The following is an 18,535-nucleotide window of genomic DNA, read 5'->3' as shown; positions in this document are numbered from 1 at the left end:
GATCAGAAAGATTTTCTTTTAAAATTCACAATCCTGTTTCTTTTGTAATTAAATAAGAACATGGTGACATGAAAAAACAAAGGGGCTGAAGCTTATCTTTCAGAAACCGAAATTATTACCGTATATCCTGAGAATGAAAACTTGATTCTGTTTCAAATCTCAGTTTATGGGGGTTCTGCAAGTAGAAAAATGACATATTTAGGCAAATAGTTCAAAAGTTCTCTTCCTTTAATACTGTCTTATGTTTGGTTACTACAACATTCCCAAATCCTGCCTGGAGAAGACTGGAGCAGAACTGGAAGGATACACTTGTGAAGAAAGGATCCATTGTCTTGAGACGTTGCTAGACTAAAACTCCCACTGGTCTTTTCCAGAACAGTCAACGGTGAAGAATTATGGGAGTTGCAGTCCAGGATCGTTTGGAGGGACACAAAGTGCCCATCCTTGTATGCTCTCTAATCATGCTCCTGTCTAGGGCTATGCACAAGACCCCCAATTCGAATTGCAGGCCGAGTCAATGCTCCCAAAGGTATTCTGATTTTGTCCGTTGTGATTCATGCCCTGGATCCAAAATGATATGCAAATTTGTAAGTCCAGTGCAATTGAAAATTAAAATGGCCATAACTTTTTTTATATGTCCTATATTTGCACTACCATGCATAAAATCTGGAGTTGTTAACGTTGATGACAGTGATTCCAGCAAGTTGCTTCAGACTTTACTGTAAACCTTTCCAAGCTTTTATAGGTATAGAGTGTTCAGAAGTGGTTTACTATTTCCTTCTAGGGCCAGACTGTGTTGGGCAGCTTGTCCAAGGCAACACAGGTTGGTGTTCTTCTCAGGAGAAGAATCAAACTCCTGACCTCTGCAGCCGGATTACTCGGTTCATGGAACTGTTGAAAAATAAATCTAACAAATTTCAGATTGCAAGCTTCAAAGGCTCATGCCATTCCAGCCCTCAACAAGCCCCCAAAACTTAGTAGATGGAAGCAATTTAAGAAGATATAATCTGAAGAAATAAACTTGTTTCTAAATAGGCTTTGCTTCAATGCGGTATTGAATCTGGCCGTTGCATCTCAACCCAAACCAGTTTGAATCAGAATTGTGAGGTTGGAAATGTGTGCTTTATCTGATTTTTCTACACAGCCCAGTTTGTTGGTCTGACTGCATGCTTTCCAGCACGGTCCTCTGCGTACCTATTCAGAAGGGGATCCTGATGCAACTTACTTCCTGCCACATATTTTTTAAGATTGCAGAATTAATCGCAAGCAGAGGTGTGGAGAATAGAAGACCAACAGTGAAGTTGATGCTGGATTTTCTCCCTTGAGTGCTGGGGGAAGAGGGGGAAAGGTTTTGTATTTCTGTTACCTTCATTTATTAAGAGGAGATATTTGTCTCGCTCTGTTTCACCGGAGTAGCAACAAGGAAACTGCCCTGTAGGAATGGCAACTTGTTTGTCCGCTCTCCATAAAACTGGAATGTTTGGGCTGTGAAAAGGAATATTTTGGGGTGTGATTGCATCTAGCCAGTCAAACAGGTCTTTAGCCCAAATGGTAAAGGAGGCCAAGTGGAATGTGTGGGATCGTAAACTAGGTAGCTGCCCACACAGATTAAGAGAGAAATTCTCGTGGTGGTGGCACCTTTAAGCCTTCAGCTGTGTTGTCTTGAATAGACTAGCCATTTTCAATGGAGGCCACTTGACCTTCTAGAAGACCTTGGCACATTTGAAGGGGGCCACAGACTGATTTTTTTTCTATTTTTCTTTTCATCTATTTGTGTTGTAGTCTTGCTTGACAGGCTCCTGGAACCTAGGAAGAGCTCCTCAAAGACCCGTGGCCTAAAAAGTGGTTGAGAATGACTGCTTAGACCACTGGTTCTTAACCTTGGGTTACTCAGGAGTTTTGGACTGCAACTCCCAGAAGCCTTCACCACCAAGTGTGCTGGCTGGGGTTTCTGGGAGCTGCAGTTCAAAAACATCCGAGTAACAAAGGTTAAGAACCACTGGCTTAGACCAGCGGTTCTTAACCTTTGTTACTCAGGTGTTTTTGAACTGCAACTCCCAGAAACCTCAGCCAGCAGAGCTGATGGTGAAGGCTTCTGGGAGTTGCAGTCCAAAAACATCTGAGTAACAAAGGTTAAGAACCAGTGGCTTAGACCACTGCTTCCCAACCTTGGATAACCCAGGTGTTCTTGGACTACAACTCCCAGAAATCCTGGCCAGCACAGCTAGCATTGAAGGCTTCTGGGAGTTTTAGTCCAACAACAAATCAGCGGACTCAATGTTGGGAACCGCTGCTCTAAATTCAGCTGTATTAGATCTTCTAATGCTTGTTCTCTCATTTGGTTGGTGATCTTGCGTCATGTATTTTGATTCTATTCATATCCTTTTCAGCTCATTGAGGGATGTGCGTGCGTGTTTGTAAAAGCCTTCCTGTTAACTGTTTTTGGCTAGGAATCAAGGCCCAAAAGTGTTTTTCAGTGGTTTCAGCATAGCACCTTAATTGCAATTATTCATATTAGTCGGAATGTGATACTACATGTTTCCACAGATCCTGCTGGATACAGCTTTAGGCATTTTTTTGTGATGAAAGATTGCAAGCTGATCCACACATCCTTCTGTGACCTCGCTAGTAAGAGGTTAGCATTATATAGGCTCTGTGGAGCCAGGGCGAGACTTCCCAGCTGTCGTTGGATTCTGAATTCCATCAGCCTCAACCACCATAGCTAATGTCCAACTGTCTCCGGAGTTGTTGCCTAGTATCAGAAAGGCAACAGATTCCCTTTTCTTGTTGTAGAGCAGTGGTGTCAAACTGTGGCCCTCCAGATGTTCTTGGACTTCAACTCCCAGAAGCCTTCACAACCACCTCTGCTGGCCAGGATTTCTGGGAGTTGAAGGCCAAGAACATCTGGAGGGCCACAGTTCGACACCACTGTTGTAGAGGCTGAGCGGGTGCTCAAGCAGTTGAGACATCACATCCTTTTCCAAAGTGGTGTCACTACAAAGGGTTTGGAGTGAACCAGTGGTATAAAAGTGACAATATAGGAAATTATTTTATTTATTATTGGATTTTTATCCCGCCCTTCTAGACAGAAATAAATCTGTTTGGAGAGCTCAAGGAACCTGGCCGCAGAGCCAGCGGTTGGGAGCTCAATTCCACACTGTGCTTCCCAGGAAGATATAGGAGAGCCAGCCTATAGAGCTGTGGATAAGCAACATAGCCTCAGAGCACCCCTCAGAAGAAGGAAGTGGTAAAACACTTCTGAGTATACTTAGAAAATCCCGAAAAGGGTCACCATAAATCAAAATTGACAGCATCCAATTATTATAAGATAAAAGGGTCCTCCCCCTTTTAATAAAAGCATGGTCACAGGTCTTTATACAGATATCTTTTAAACTCACACAGAACTGCTTGTGAAAAAGCTAGCTTCTCTGCCATGTATGCATTCTATGATGAATATGATGTGTTTTGAACCAGTTTTGTGAGTTTCTGAACTGGTCCTTCTATGGATATTAATATTATGATGCTCTAAAGGCATGCATGAATTCTGAGGACAATAATAGGCAGTCAGGATTTGCAGCAGCGTACTCTTAAGAGGTAGTATGTTCGTTGGCAAAATTACTAGTATTTAACGTGCTATGCCAACACTAGCAGGTTGTATTTGGCATTTCAGTGTTCATGGATTTCAGCCCATGGGTGGCGATCCATGAAGCCCTGTGCCAAGAAGAAAAACAAACAAATCAGTTCGTCTTTATGGTGTTGAAATAGCTCTTTGTTGTGTTTAATATTTAATCCACATATAGTAGTTTTTTTAAAACTCTCCACATAGTTTTTTTTAAAAGCGGGAAAAACTGTTTAATCCATTTGATCTGTTAAAATTAGACCTGATTTAACTACATACTGTAGTTCTTTTCATTAAAATTAGACCTTAGTTAAGAATGACATACTACAGCTTTGTGTGTGTGTGTAATTCAGCATCATGTATCTTACGCCTGATGTAAGGCAGCAGAGCACCAATTATGTTGTATGTGATGTTAGAACTCTGCACAACCTTAGGGAATCTTCTGCTGGTCAGAAGAGAACATAATAATAATAATCTTAGAGCTGAAGAGCTAGAAGGGACCCTATGGACCATCAAATCCAGCCCTTTTCAAGCAGGCACAGTGGAGAATTGAACTCCAAACGTCTGACGTAAACCATTGAGCTATCCAGCAAAATGATGAAACAAGGCAGCTCCTGCAGTTTCAAAAACTAAATGACTCCATTAACAAGACACCTACTAGATACCATCATTAAGAAACTATTAATAGGTAAATAGCCAGAAACACAATATTTAACCAATACTGGGAGCAAACATTTTGAATTCTGGACCTAATGTTTGAATTTCCATATTTGTAAAGATTTTGCAAATTGCAGAACCCCCAGATAAACTTTTATTTGTATGATTATTTAAGTTTTTCGCTGCCTAACATTCATACGATGCCATTTTTTGGTTGATTAGTTTGTATGCTTTTCTAATGCACACACATTTTGATGACTCTCATTAAGCATGCAGTATTTGGGGTATTCTTCATGAGAAGAGAAGACCCCTGGAAAAGACCCTGATGTTGGGAAAGTGTGAAGGCAAGAGAAGGGGACGACAGAGGACGAGATGGATGGACAGTGTGATTGAAGCTACCAACATGAATTTGACCCAACTCTGGGAGGCAGTGGAAGACAGGAGGGCCTGGTGTGCTCTGGTCCATGGGGGTCACGAAGAGTCGGACACGACGTAACGACTAAACAACAACAATTTGGAGTATATTTTGCAGCTAGCCAATGTCCTACAAAGGGCTATTTCCTGCTAAATCAGATCAGAATGCTCCCAACTTAGATCCCGGCAAGAAATCTAAGCAACTGCCTTGTACCTGATCAGACGATGGCCCATCTAGCCCTATATGGTGCATTCCGATTAATCTCTTTCATCACATGCTATGCAAGCCTATAAAACAGGAAATAGCACAATCCTTCCAAATGTAAAACCATATGTGCTTATTCTTAAGCTATCGCGTTTCTCTGTTTTTCATACCACGGGTGCTGCTTGCTATTTTTAAAAAAAACTTCTCTCATTGATGACTGCAAATAACCGGGAATAAAATGGGGAAGTAAAACTTTTTCTTGATATAATCCACACATAGGTCCCACATAACAGCAGAAGACTGGCAGCAAAGTCACTAATCAATAGCCAGCTCCACAAAGTCCCATTTTTAATTACTGTTTTTATCAAAAAGAGGAGGCGGGGCCCCTTGATTGCAGCTGCCAGGGCCTAGTGACCTTAAGTGAACAGCAGAAGTCTCTCTCTTTCTGGCCGACTTTACTATGGATGGAGTTTTGTATTTGCATAATGAAGGTGCTGGAATGGGTTGGGACACCGAAGGAGGCGGGAGGCTTTCTGGCTGGGAGTATCAGGGTAATTACTCACAGGCTTCCAAGCAGGTGGCAAGAACTGGAAGGAGATGGAATGGGGGCTCCTCAAGGAAGCAGAAAGGTTGTAAGAGGAAGATAGGAGGCAGGAGGAAAGGGAAGAAGGATGGATGACAGAATACTTGGGTAACCACAGTGGTTGAAGAGAAAGAACAAGGAGATTAATGGTTACCAGGAAGTGTAAAAAGCTAGCAGAAGCTAAAGAAGGAACTGATACTTCGAGCCCTAACTGGGACATCTTGTTGTTTTTTAAAATCTTGGCATGGGCTGAAGTGTGGTTGTGAAGATCACAAGGGTGTAAATCTGTTTGCTCGGTTTTTGTTTTATCCTGCTAATAACTCGCTGCATTGGAAGAGCGTGAAGAAGCTTGGTGGATTTCTGTGCTTGAGACCAGCTGCTCATCATGAGAAGCTTTTGAGTCAGACTGGGCTAAAATAAGCCAAACACGCTTCAGTCCAAGGCAAGAGATCCCACAGTAGCTTATTCCGATTCAGTAGCTTTATTATTTTTTTTCTGGTGTCATCTTTTGCACCCGACGCTGCAGACATGGACCAGTTGCTGGAGGTGAAACTTGGATGCTTGGCAGGAGTGCTTCTGATCACCCTCCTTTGTGGCCTCATCCCGTCCCAGATCCAATGGTTCCAGTTCAACATGGCCAGAGGTGAGAAGGTGGCAACTTGTGACTCTCTGGATATTGACAGCATCTCCCATCATCCCCCATCATTGACAATGCTGGTTAGGAGTGATGGGATTTCTAATCCAACAGCAGCTAGAGGGCTACTCATTGTGTTAGATGATATGTAAAACCTCATTTACCAAGAATCTTCTGCTTTGCTTTGCTTTGCTTTTTAAAAAAAACAGCTTTGCTTTGCTTTTAGAGACTTTGCTTTCAAGGGATTTGCTTTGCTTTGATCCCCTGCTGAATCATTCTTTTAATTTAACCTATGTGAGATATTATAGCTACATTATTGATGTCTACAGTGTTTTACGGCCTGTTTTACAGGTCTCTATCCTTAGCAGCTTACAGACTAACACTGAATGGCTACAAATTCAGAATCTAGAATAAAGGAAAAAAAGGAGGTGGAATAAGGCAGAGAGAGAGAGGAATGGGAAGGGAGAGGATAAAATACATGATAGGACATTGTAAGAAAAGGAATTTGCAAGACTTGCACTTTCCTCAATTTTAGACACGAAATCTTGGCTAGAGCACAGCCATGTGGTTCACAGCATCCCAGCCAGCCACATCGCACAGCTCACCTGCTGTCAGCATTTCTGATGCAAAAACGTTCGCCCTTGAAATCAAAATAGATGTCGGAGTAAAAGTAATCTGCTTGAATGTACACTCTTCCCTCCAACTTAACGTTGCTGTTTAAATGCTGGTCTTCTCTGCCTAGTTGCGCACAAGGAAGCTAAAAGCCAGCATTCATTTGTGATTTTTTTAGTGGTCCAATAAATGGAGATATCATCTACCCTTTACTGCTAGTCTGCTTGCTTTAGGCACATTAAATTTACAGCCAACCCGTTCCACAGGCTTGGCGCAAGCTGCTGCTTCCGTTTCCCTGCCATTCATTTCTGAATCCATCCTGCTAAGACAACATAATGTTAATGTTGTTGCTTTGTTTTATTTTAATACAGTATTGTTGTTAGCCGCCCAGAGTAGACTTTGGTCTAAATGGATGGGATATAAATAAAATAAAATAAAATACATACATACATACATACATACATACATACATACATACATACATACATACATACATACATACATACATACATACATACATACATACATACATACATACATACATACATACATACATACACACACATTATTAACTTTAATATTGTTTTATTTTATGTTTTAAAATTGTTAGCTGCCAAGAGTAGACTTCAGTCTAAATGGGCGGGATAAAAATAAAACAAATAAACAAACATGCTGAAGTGAACATTCTTGAATTTGCCCTTATTTTGGCTGATATTGGGCTAGTAACACATGACAAGATTTTGAAAAAGTCTTCTTTGAGGGCTGTATTTTCCAGAATCTCTGGTTGTACTTGTTAGGACATTTCGTCTGTAACTTTCCTAAACTCAGAGGAAGGCCTTTAATTGCTCTCCTTATGCTGCACTTGGTGGGACGTGGTGGCGCTGCAGGTCAAACCACAGAAGCCTCTGTGCTGCAAGGTCAGAAGACCTGCAGTCGTAAGATCAAATCAACGCAACAGAGTGAGCTCCCATTGCTTTGTCCCGGCTCCTCGCCAACCTAGCAGTTTGAAAGCATGCAAATGAAAGTAGATAAATAGGTACCACCACGGTGGGAAGGTCACAGCATTCCGTGTCTAGTCATGCTGGTCACGTGACCATGGAAACTGTCTTTGTACAAACGCTGGCTCTGTGGCTTGGAAACGGGGATGAGCACCGCCTCCTAGAGTCAGACACGACTGGACAAATTGTCAATGGGAACCTTTACCTTTACCAATGCTGCACTCAGGCATGATGGAAACAAGCATGCCCCGCCTTGAATATATGGCATCTCAAAATTTCTTCACACATCAATCATATTTATGGGACATTGTGTGGATGTAGGGATGGGTTGTGCTTTCTGCACAGCCCCTAGTATCAGACATCTTGCCCGCTCTCTAGGGTTGTCCTGAGACAGGCTGCATGAGAGAAAGAGAAAGACAGCGTGCCTCACATCTATATATATAGAAGCTGGATGAACTAGCAGTTGACCCTTACCTAGAGATGGGCACAAACCAGCCGTTCAGTGATTCATGCCTCTTCGTCCTTTGGATGAACAGGTGTTTGGTGGTTCCCAGCCCTGCCTCCCCCAGCAGGCGCCCACACAGAGGCAGCACTTGGAGGAGGTGGGAGAGGGAAGCCCAGGCACTGCCTCTGAGTGGGCGCTCATAGGAGGAGGTGGGACTGGGAACCATCGAACTCTAGTTCGGCAACTGGCAGTTCATGCCCATCTCTACTCCACTGAACATAATCCACTGCTGCATCTGAAGGAATCAGACCATTTTAAAACTCCAAAAGTATCTGTGAACACATACAAGATGATGACCCAGAAGGCACAAATATGGAGCATCCCCCCCCCAGTGCAAACACACCAAATTATGGGTGTTCCGGTATGGAGCCGCTGTGTTTTCCAGCTTTTCATCTCTTTTTCTCTTTGAGAACCTATGAAAAGGCTTCAGTTACCCAAAGATGTGAATTGATCTCACTTCTTTCAAGAAAACATGTGAATTATACAGATGGAGTATTTGTATTCATATATCAATACCCCAAACCCAGGTGGCATCCCCAAAACGACCGATCCCCTTATGGGTTGGCACACAGTGTACTTGCCGACATCCTGTTCGTCACGCCAATATCGGACAAAGCCCAGCTGGCACTGCTCCGCCTTCCTGCTCTTCTGGCTACTCAGCAATGGGTAGGTGGGGGAGACTCCTTGACTGAAAGCTCTGTCCATGGTACTGTGACTAAGGTCCATATTATGAATGGCAAAATCTCTACTGCTTCCATGTTCTTCTTCTTCTACTTCTTCATCATCATCCTAAAATTTTTCCACCCCTAGTGTCATGGGATTAGAGAAAGCGAACAGAACCAAAAGCTTCTTTCATCTGCAGTGTTCCAACCCAATAAGTGCAGCTATTCCTGGCAGGGACTGGACCATATTGTACTTTCTCTGCCATGTAAGGTTAAAGATGAGGAACCTTCAGGAAAAGGAGGATAGCAACTCTCTTCCAACACAAACATAATTGACTGCATAACAGCATAAACCCATGCTATTAAGGATCTGGATGAACAAATGTGTGTTTCTCTTTTTCTTTTTATTTTGTAAATGAGATGGTTTCTTTTAAGAATCATCATCATCTTAGAACTGCAAGGCAGGAAAGAACCCTACGGATCATTGAGTTCAGTTCCTGTCAAGAAGGCACAGTGGGGAACTGAACTCCCAACCTTTGGCTCTGCAGCCTGATGCCTAAACCATTGGGCTATCCAGCAGTCTAATAATAATAATAATAATAATAATAATAATAATAATAATAATCATCATCATCATCATCATCATCATCATCATCATCATCATCATCATCATCATCATCATCATCATCATCATCATCATCATCATCATCATCATCATCAAATGGGAAATAACACAAACCTCTGAGCAACTCCCCATCTCTATTCTTGCTGTTCGGTGATGGCCATGAGCAAATCCTCTTTAAGGACACAGGCAATCACCCCGGCCTTGTCGCTGTATGTAAATCTCAAACAATACCTTTCCTTCATCATGTTTCTCTTTTTTAAAATACTCTCTAGGGAAACATCGGCGCATCCTCAGTTGCATCGGCTGCTTTGCTGCAGGGGTGTTCCTTGGTGCTTGTATTATGCACATGGTAGCTGATGCTCTGGGTGACATCCAAGAGGAAATTAAAAAGAGGCAGCAACAGGTAAGTCTATCAAAGGGACCTCTTTATTTAAGCATTCCTAAAACAAGTTCAATGGGCTATTAAATGATTCAATGCTAGAGTACTTGCTTTATAGGTGGTCCCTAGCACTTCCAAGTTGAAGAGGTGCTAGGGATGCATGCGATGAGAAGTACCACCACAAGGAGCATATGATGAGAAGTACCACTATCTAAATCTTTAGGGCAAGTTAGACAACTGGACTCCTTCAGATATTTTCAAACTGGAGTTCCGATAATCTCTCACCATTGGTTATGTCAGCTTCAACTGCTCAGAGTAGTATGCAAAAAACATCTACAATTCCATCTTGGACTAACATTCCTGGAAGCCTTCACCACCAGCTGTGCTGGCCAGGATTTCTGGTAGTTGTAGTCCAAGAACATCTGGGGACCCAAGGTTGGGAACCACTTTTCTAGAGAGACAGTACTCATCAAAGTATACAATACTGAGCTAGAGTGACAAGAGTTTTTCCAGATCTGATGTTCTGCACATCACATCAGTTATGTTGTTGTTACACTAAACTGGGCAGTAGGCAGGCAGAGGGAAACACCTCAATTTTTGTCCCCTGTTTTGACGATCTCTAATCATTGTTCAAAACAGTATTTCAGTTGTTGTTTAGTTGTTAAGTCGTGTCCGACTCTGGTCGGACCAGAGCACACCAGGCCTTCCTGTCTTCCACTGCCTCCCGGAATTTGGTCAAATTCATGTTGGTCGCTTCAATGAAACTTCAATATTTCAGTAGTAATAAATAAAAAGGTGCATAGTTCAAAAAGCTGAATTCGGTCTTTGCAGATGTATCCAATGGCTTTGAATTTGGGGAACTTCAATCAAATGAACAGTTGGATTCAGATTTTGAAATGTATCAAGCAGATGTCTTTGAATTAGTGTTCAATTCCATTGTACCCCCACAGCAGTCCTTGACAATATACTTGTTTTTTTTTAAAATCTCTGATTGACTATGTACTGCTTTTATCACTAGAAAACAAGCATAACTCTGCTGTTGTTTCTACATTCAGGGAAGTGTTGTACCTAAGCTGAACAGCACCTCTAACGGTGATGATGATTCTGAGGTGAGTGTCCCATGTTCTAAGCACTGCACTTTCCCTTGGCTGAAGGGTCACTAATCAGATGAACATAAGATAGATACTGCCATATACTGTATTTTGATTAGCTATTGACTTCTTTGTACCATAGTTGTTAGCAGAGAAAAAAGGTTATAGGTGCCTTTTCTTTGCCAGAAGGAGTAAAAATGCAAATATGACTGAACTAAAGAGTAAGATGCTCCAGAGTCTTTAATTTAAGACAGGGGTCTTTCATTTTAATACCATTTTAATCTATTTTTCCCATTTTTGAGCCAATAGGTTAACTGAACCCCAGTTCTCCTCTGAAATTCCCACTTCTCTGAATTTTTTTGATTGAATTCTCCAGTCAAAAGACTGACACAGAAATGGCAATGTTAAGAGAAAGTGCACGTAGAAGTATATATACTAGAAATGTTGAGGCTGAAAATGCTATATGTTGCCCACTCACTTGAATTATGACAGAATCTGGTCTCACCCTTGCCCAAAATCTCCTCTAGCTTACCAGGTGAGCTCTCAAACCCCAAGATCTTGTTATAAACCACACTCTTATGTCCCTGGTCTAAAACTCCCAAGAGCCTTCACCACTATCTAAAATTTAATATTTTTTAGCACTTGTTGTTGTTGTTTAGTCATTAAGTCCTGTCCGACTCTTCATGACCCCATGGACCAGAGCACGCCAGGCCCTCCTGTCTTCCACTGCCTCCCGGAGTTGGGTCAAATTCATATTAGTAGCTTCAATGACACTGTCCATCCGTCTCGTCCTCTGTCGTCCCCTTCTCCTCTTGCCTTCACTCTTTCCCAACATCAGGGTCTTTTCCAGGGAGTCTTCTCTTCTCATGAGATGGCCAAAGCATTGGAAGCTTCAGGACCTGTCCTTCCAGTGAGCACTCAGGGTTGATTTCCTTCAAAATGGATAGGTTTGACTCTCAAGAGCCTCCTCCAGCACCACAATTCAAATTCATGGGTTGTTTATTTTTTAGCAGTGATGCATCCAAATCATGGATTCCTAATTTTTAATAATTATCAACATTATTCATATTAAAAATCATGTAACTCTACGAGTTTAGTAAGACTATATTGAATCAGTCTGTTTTCCTGTAAAGATACGTTCAAATCAGCAGTTGCCTCCAGGAAAGGAGAACAAGAAGCATATGAAAGTGGAAATTGTTGGTCTACCAAGAATGAAGACAGTGCTTTATATGTACAGCTTGTGTTTTAGATTGAAAGTATGTGCAAAAGAAGGAAGTGAAAGTGTTGATCAGTGACCTAGTGGAGCACTGCAGGAAAGGCTGTGGATCTCTTGAGCTTTCCTGTGATGCGCCTTGACTTCCACCTGCTGGTGAAATCTTAGAATTTCCATACATAAGCCAATTTAACCCTGCAATCTTAAGACTCACCTGTCCCATTTAGTTGCATCTCCTGAAAGAACGATCTAGGGCAGGGGCTCCTCTGAGGTTTTGCCAAAGACATTGACCTGCATACTGAATGGATTGCAGAATGCAGGTCGCTTCAAAAGCTGTTTGCCACCTAAAGAAGACCCATGTTTTTTCTAGAGTAGCCGTTTTATCTCCCAAGCGTCCTGGATATAAAGAATTTTTTAATTTGGGCAAAACAACGGAGGAAAGTGAAGTAGTACATTATAGCCAGTTAGACATTAGGTTAATGCCAGGGGAAGAGCAGGGCGTCCCAGTGACGGTACAACAGTAACAATGGCATGTCACCTTAAACATGAACACATTCAATGCAAACACAAGCTTTTAGGGACACTGCCTGCTTCAACAAAAATGCCCAGCTGATGTATTCATAATTTGGTTAATCCTTCGAATCTTTGCATTGCAAGGAAATATTATTTTTTCTTTTCATTGCAATGGACTGATACAGCTGTTCTTATTTATTTTATTCTATTTTATTTTACTTTATTGTATGTATATATGTATGTATGTATGTATGTATGTATGCATGCATGCATGCATTCATGCATGCATTCATTCATTCATTCATTCATTCATTCATTCATTCATTCATTCATTCATAATGGGATTTGTATAATGCCTGACTTAGTGAACCCCACTGCTCTGGGCCGCTGACTCAGAAAAATATGATGCAATTATAACAACAATATAAACAAATCCATTTAAATCAGCTTAAAACATCAGGCACAAGAACGACCAACAGTGGTGATGTAAAATATAAACGAATTGAAGAAAAAATTACAAGTTTAAGAATTTTAAAATAGAAGTTGTTATTAAAGAGTCGTCATGAATAACTCATCATCCTTAACATGACCCAAAGCCTCTCTGAACAGCTCTGCCTTCACTAATTTCCTAAAGATTTGCAGGAGGGGTGGCACATCTCCAGTGGAAAGTCCATTTCACAAGAATGGAGCCACACCTGAGAAAGCCCACTTCCTCGTATCCATTCTTTATTATTCATTTTGATATATAACTTCTCTCCCTCTTTCTTTTTCTCCCTTTCTTCTCCATAACAGACATATCCCTTTGGAGAGCTCATCATCTCATTGGGCTTCTTCCTGGTGTTCGCTATTGAAAGCCTAGTGCTTCACTGTTGCCCCCGGGCTGTCCATGTTCATGGAGACCATGAAGGTCAAGGAGATCACAAGAGCCTACCTGAATCCCACAGCTCCTTCCGGGCATTTGTGCTTTTCCTCTCTCTGTCCTTCCACTCAGTCTTTGAGGGCCTAGCCATTGGTGTCCAGAAGCAGGAAACGGCTGTGATTCAGCTTTGCCTGGCCGTGCTCATCCACAAGGCCATCGTCGTCTTCAGCTTGTCCTTGAAGTTGGTGCAGAGTGGCACCCAGATGCGATGGAGGTTGCTCTACTTGGTGGTTTTTGCCCTGATGTCTCCTGCTGGCATCAGTATTGGGATTGGCGTTTCACTTTCCAACAGTGATGGGAGTGGCTTGGTGCAGGCTCTGCTAGAAGGGTTGGCAGCAGGAACCTTTCTCTATGTCACCTTCTTGGAGATACTCCCCTATGAGCTGCGTTCACATGAAAGTTTCCTCACCAAGTTCTTCTTCATTGGTCTAGGCTTCTCAATCATGGCTATCATTGCTATCTGGGCATGAAAGACTGTTCTACGGGCCTGATGAAAATCACCACAACTGCACCTCGAGACTCCTTCCTTCCAAGATTTGTCTCTTGTCGGCAAGCGTTATATGTATAGGTGTCGATCAAAGGGTGTGGGTGTGTGATGAGACCCGACATTGACTCTGCTTCCATGATTCAGACCCCCAAACCATCTGGCTTTTCTTTAGACCAGTGGTCCCCAACCTTGGCCCTCCAGATGTTCTTAGACTACAGCTCCCAAAAGCCTTCACCATCACCTCTGCTGGGCAGGATTTCTGGGAGTTGAAGTCCGATAACATCTGGAGGGCCAAGGTTGGACACCACTGCTTTAGACCAATGTTGCTTGAAATTCCTTATTTCCATCTTCAATATTTGTTTGTTTTTGTGTCATGTCTGTTGAATTGTAAGCCACGTTTTTCAAAACTGTGAACCACCTGGAGTACACTCACAGGATGATGACAAACGCAGCGTATAAACATAAGTTAAATGAGAACAATACATAAGGAGGGGGGAAATGCAGGAGAAAGCTAAAGATTCTGTAACCAGACCATGGACTATGATTAAAACAGACACCATTTTATCTCATGATTGTTTACAAGCTAATGGACCTATATGAACAAAGGCATTGCCTTTTCAGTCTGTTACGACACTAGAGGTATGGGTGAATGTGCCAAATGGTGAATTTTCCTGAACAGAACTCTGGATCTAGTAGAAAGTAGAGAAAACATGAAATAAAAGCTACCTATGTGTTTTGAATGTGTGCATGAAAATATAGACTAATGTAAACTATAAATTGGTTTTGAACTACAATTCCCAGCATTTTCAAAGAGCTGTAGTTCTGAAACACCCATTTGCAAAAGGCTCAGATAAGATTGGAGTACTGATTCTATGCATTCTACCGAACTGCCATTTTCCTTAAGTTGGTGTAAGTACAGAACAGGATTGTGCTGTGGACACTCGCTAATCGAACCTTTCCCTAAATAGTCAAGGCCATTTCAATGACATATGTCTAGCACAGTGGTTCCAAACTTGGGTCCCCAGGTGTTCTTGGACTGAAACTCCCAGAAGCCTTCCCCACTAGCTGCATTGGCAAGGACTTCTGGGAGTTGTAGCATAAGAACATCTGGGGACCAACAGCTCTAGCAGACACAGTTTGTCTTTCTTCCTATTTACAGTGGTGCCACGCATAGCGACGATAATCTGTGCAGCAAAAATCGTTGCTATGCGGATTCGTCACTATGCGAAAAAAAGCCCATAGGAATGCATTTAAAACCAGTTTAATATGTTCCTATAGGCAAAAAACTCACCTTAATGCGAAAATCCTCCATACGGCTGCCATTTTCACTGCCCGGTAAGCGAGAAATCCGGGCAAAAACACACTGGGTGGCCATTTTTTTTACCCAGCAGCCATTTTGGAACCGCCGATCAGCTGTTGGGAAATCATCGCTATGCAAAAATCGATAAGTGAAATAGCTTACCGATCATCGCAAAGCGATATTTTCCCATTAAAAACATCACAATGCGATCGAAAAAACGATTGCAAAAACTTAATCGCTATGCGGATTCATCATTAAACGGGGTGCCCGTTAAGCGAGGCACCACTGTATCTTCCATCATCCTTAACAGTTCCAGCATTATCCCATTCTGCTTTTCCAATTCTAGCAGAGGAATGTGATTGTAATATTTTGCAAATGCCCTGTCCAGTTCAAAGCAATTATGGGAATGAAAAGAAAACTTTTTTACCATTGCTTACACTGTCATTACAACCATAATCATTTTGTAAGGTTTGTTGTGTGTTAACCTTAGCAGAGTTCGCTGCATTGCTTTCTAGTCCCTTGATCATCCTTATTGGCCTCCTCCAAACTTGCTATAGTTTGTTGGCATCCTCCTTAAATTGTAACAGGACATGGCACTCAAGACGAGGTCCAAACAGTGCTGCATCGAGTGGGGCAATTGCCTCGTGTGATTTGGAGAATCTTCTTCAGCTGATGCATCCTAAAATAGTATCTGCACTTTCTGCAACCACGTCACAGTGTTGCATCATATTCAGCTTGTGATCTACAACAATTCGAAGATCCTTCTTACTCAAAGTATTACTGAGCCAAGGGTCCCCCATCTAGTAACTTTAGTTAAGGATTTTCCCCCCTAGATGTAGAACTTTGCATTCATCCCTGTTCAATTTTATTATGTTTTTTTCAGCCCAGTACTCAAGCCTAGAGATTCGTAGTCATATATGAATACCCCTGCACAGCTGGAACACCCACTCATGCATCCGCTGCTGCTGCCGGCTCCCTTCTCCCTTCCAATTTCTCTGGAGCTCACAGTCAGCTATCTACTCATCAGCCTGGCAGGGAGACTCGTCTTCCCTCCTTCTGCCAGGAGTGGATAGTTGACCGCAAGCTCCAGAGCTCCACATCCAGTTGTGCAGGGGTATTCGTATATGAATACCCCCATCTGCACTCAAGCCTATCAAAATATTTTTAAAATTTTGTTCCTGTCTTCCAAGGTATTAGCTATTCCATCCAGTTTTGTGTCATCTGCAAGTTTGATACGTATCCCCTGCAGTCCCTCATCCGAAATATTAATAAAAATGTTGAAGAGCACTGGGCCCAGGACTGAGTCCTGTAGTATTCCAATAGTTGCCTGAAGATATATTACACAGATACATTGCAGGATATATTACAAGATGTCATAAAACAAAATGTTATGAGAAAAACTGTAAGGACAAGTACAGTGGTGCCCCGCATAATGAGCGATTCATTTAACAACGAATCCGCATAGCGATGGTTTTTTGCAATCGCAAAAGCGATCACATTGCGATGTTTTAGATAGCAATGCGTTTCGCTTACTGATTTTCGCATTGCGATGTTTTAAAAACAGCTGGTTGGGCAGTTCCAAAATGGCCGCCGGGTAAATAAAATGGCTGCCTGCAGTGTTTTTGCGCCCTTTCCTCACTTACTGGGCAGTGAAAATGGCGGCTGCATGGAGAATTTTCGCAGAACAGTGAGTTTTCTGCCCATAGGAACGCATTAAACGTGTTTTAATGCGTTCCTATGGGCTTTTTTTGCCCTGCATAGTGATGAATCCGTATAGCAATGATTTTTTTGGAATGGATTATCGTCACTATGTGGGGCACCATTGTAAGTGCTTACAAATACATTGCTGTAACTTACGAAGTCACTGATGAGCTTGTCATCCAAAAAAATCTTATAACTATGAGAAGCAGCAGGAAAACATAAGTTGTAGCCTAGAAATGGACACAAATTCTTTAAAAGGTGATTTGCTGTGATTAATAATCCATCAAGGTCGATGTGTCATGAATTTACACTCCCCCCCGATGAATCAATTGGTTGCTTCATCTTGACTTTAAAACCCTATAAAATGGTTCCCCAGGTGGTTAGGGACACCAAAATTGCAGAGAAACAACCTCTCACTCTCCTCTAGAAGCCCTGCATGTTTGGTGAAGTTTGGGTTTCAGATGTCCAAGTTATACACCCCCACAAAGAGGGCAACCCAGGAAATTTCCTCTCAGACACCTAGAGAAACTAAAACCACAGAGATGCTTCTCTCCCCTCTCCTCTACGGTCTCTCCAAGTTTTGTGAAAATTGGTTTTTGGAAATCTGAGTTATACACCAGCAAAGTGGGTCCTCCCAGGAAAGCGTCCTTTAGTAGCTGGCTTGGGGCAGTGCTGGAATTTCCCCCCCCCCAAGCCAGCTGCTAACAAGCATTTTTCTGGGAGGATCAACTTTGTTGGTGTATAACTCAGAAGTCCAAAACCCGATCTTCATCAAACTTGGAGGGTTGTAGAGGAGAATGGAGAGAAGCTTCTTTGTGATTTTGGTGTCTCTAGGTTCCTGGCAGGAATTTTCTTGGGCCCTCTTTGTGGGTGTATAACTCGGACATCCAAAACCCAAACTGGTGCAGGATGCTCCTTCTTACTACAGGTTTTCTGAATGCAGAGTACACTGGAATTTTGTGTAACCTTTCTTTTACCCTTTCTCTGACAAACCACTTGATAAACATACCATTAAATCATTACTTAGTTATGTGCCATCCAGTTGCAGCCAACTTATAACTACCCTAACAGGGCTTTCAAGATAAGTGAGGTATTTAAGGAGCAGTTTTATTTATTTTATTTTATTTATTTATTTTATACCCCACCTATCTGGTCATTGCGACCACTCTAGGCGGCTTCCAGACAATAAAGAGAACATATACATACACCAAATAAAATAAAATAAAATAAAAAAGTAAAACAGTTTTACCACTTCCTCATCCCCGTGGGTTTCCATGGCTGAGCAGGAATTTGAACCCCAGCCTCCTAAGTCTTGTTCTGTCACTCTATCCACTACACCACACTGGGTACCATCAAATAGCAGTGTAATTTATCTATGAGAAGCCAATCTAAACCCCTAGGATGGGATTTTTTTTTAA

At 42.1% G+C, this 18,535-nt stretch overlaps 1 protein-coding gene across 1 annotated transcript; it reads left to right on the top strand.

The window, feature by feature from the left end:
• Positions 1-3,053: 3,053 nt before the first annotated feature.
• SLC39A2 (solute carrier family 39 member 2) lies at positions 3,054-17,683 on the top strand. The gene is made up of 4 exons (XM_020777694.3): positions 3,054-6,121; positions 9,787-9,917; positions 10,949-11,002; positions 13,503-17,683. The coding sequence occupies exons 1-4, from the start codon at positions 6,007-6,009 to the stop codon at positions 14,097-14,099; spliced, it is 897 nt and encodes a 298-aa protein (XP_020633353.2). The 5' UTR covers positions 3,054-6,006; the 3' UTR covers positions 14,100-17,683.
• The last annotated feature ends 852 nt before the right edge of the window (positions 17,684-18,535 follow it).

The sequence above is a fragment of the Pogona vitticeps genome, chromosome 6, assembly GCF_051106095.1.
Source record: "Pogona vitticeps strain Pit_001003342236 chromosome 6, PviZW2.1, whole genome shotgun sequence".
NCBI classification, from domain to species: Eukaryota; Metazoa; Chordata; class Lepidosauria; order Squamata; family Agamidae; genus Pogona; species Pogona vitticeps.
The sequence above is the reverse complement of the archived record's forward strand: the minus strand, read 5'-3'. Positions and strand labels throughout refer to the sequence as shown.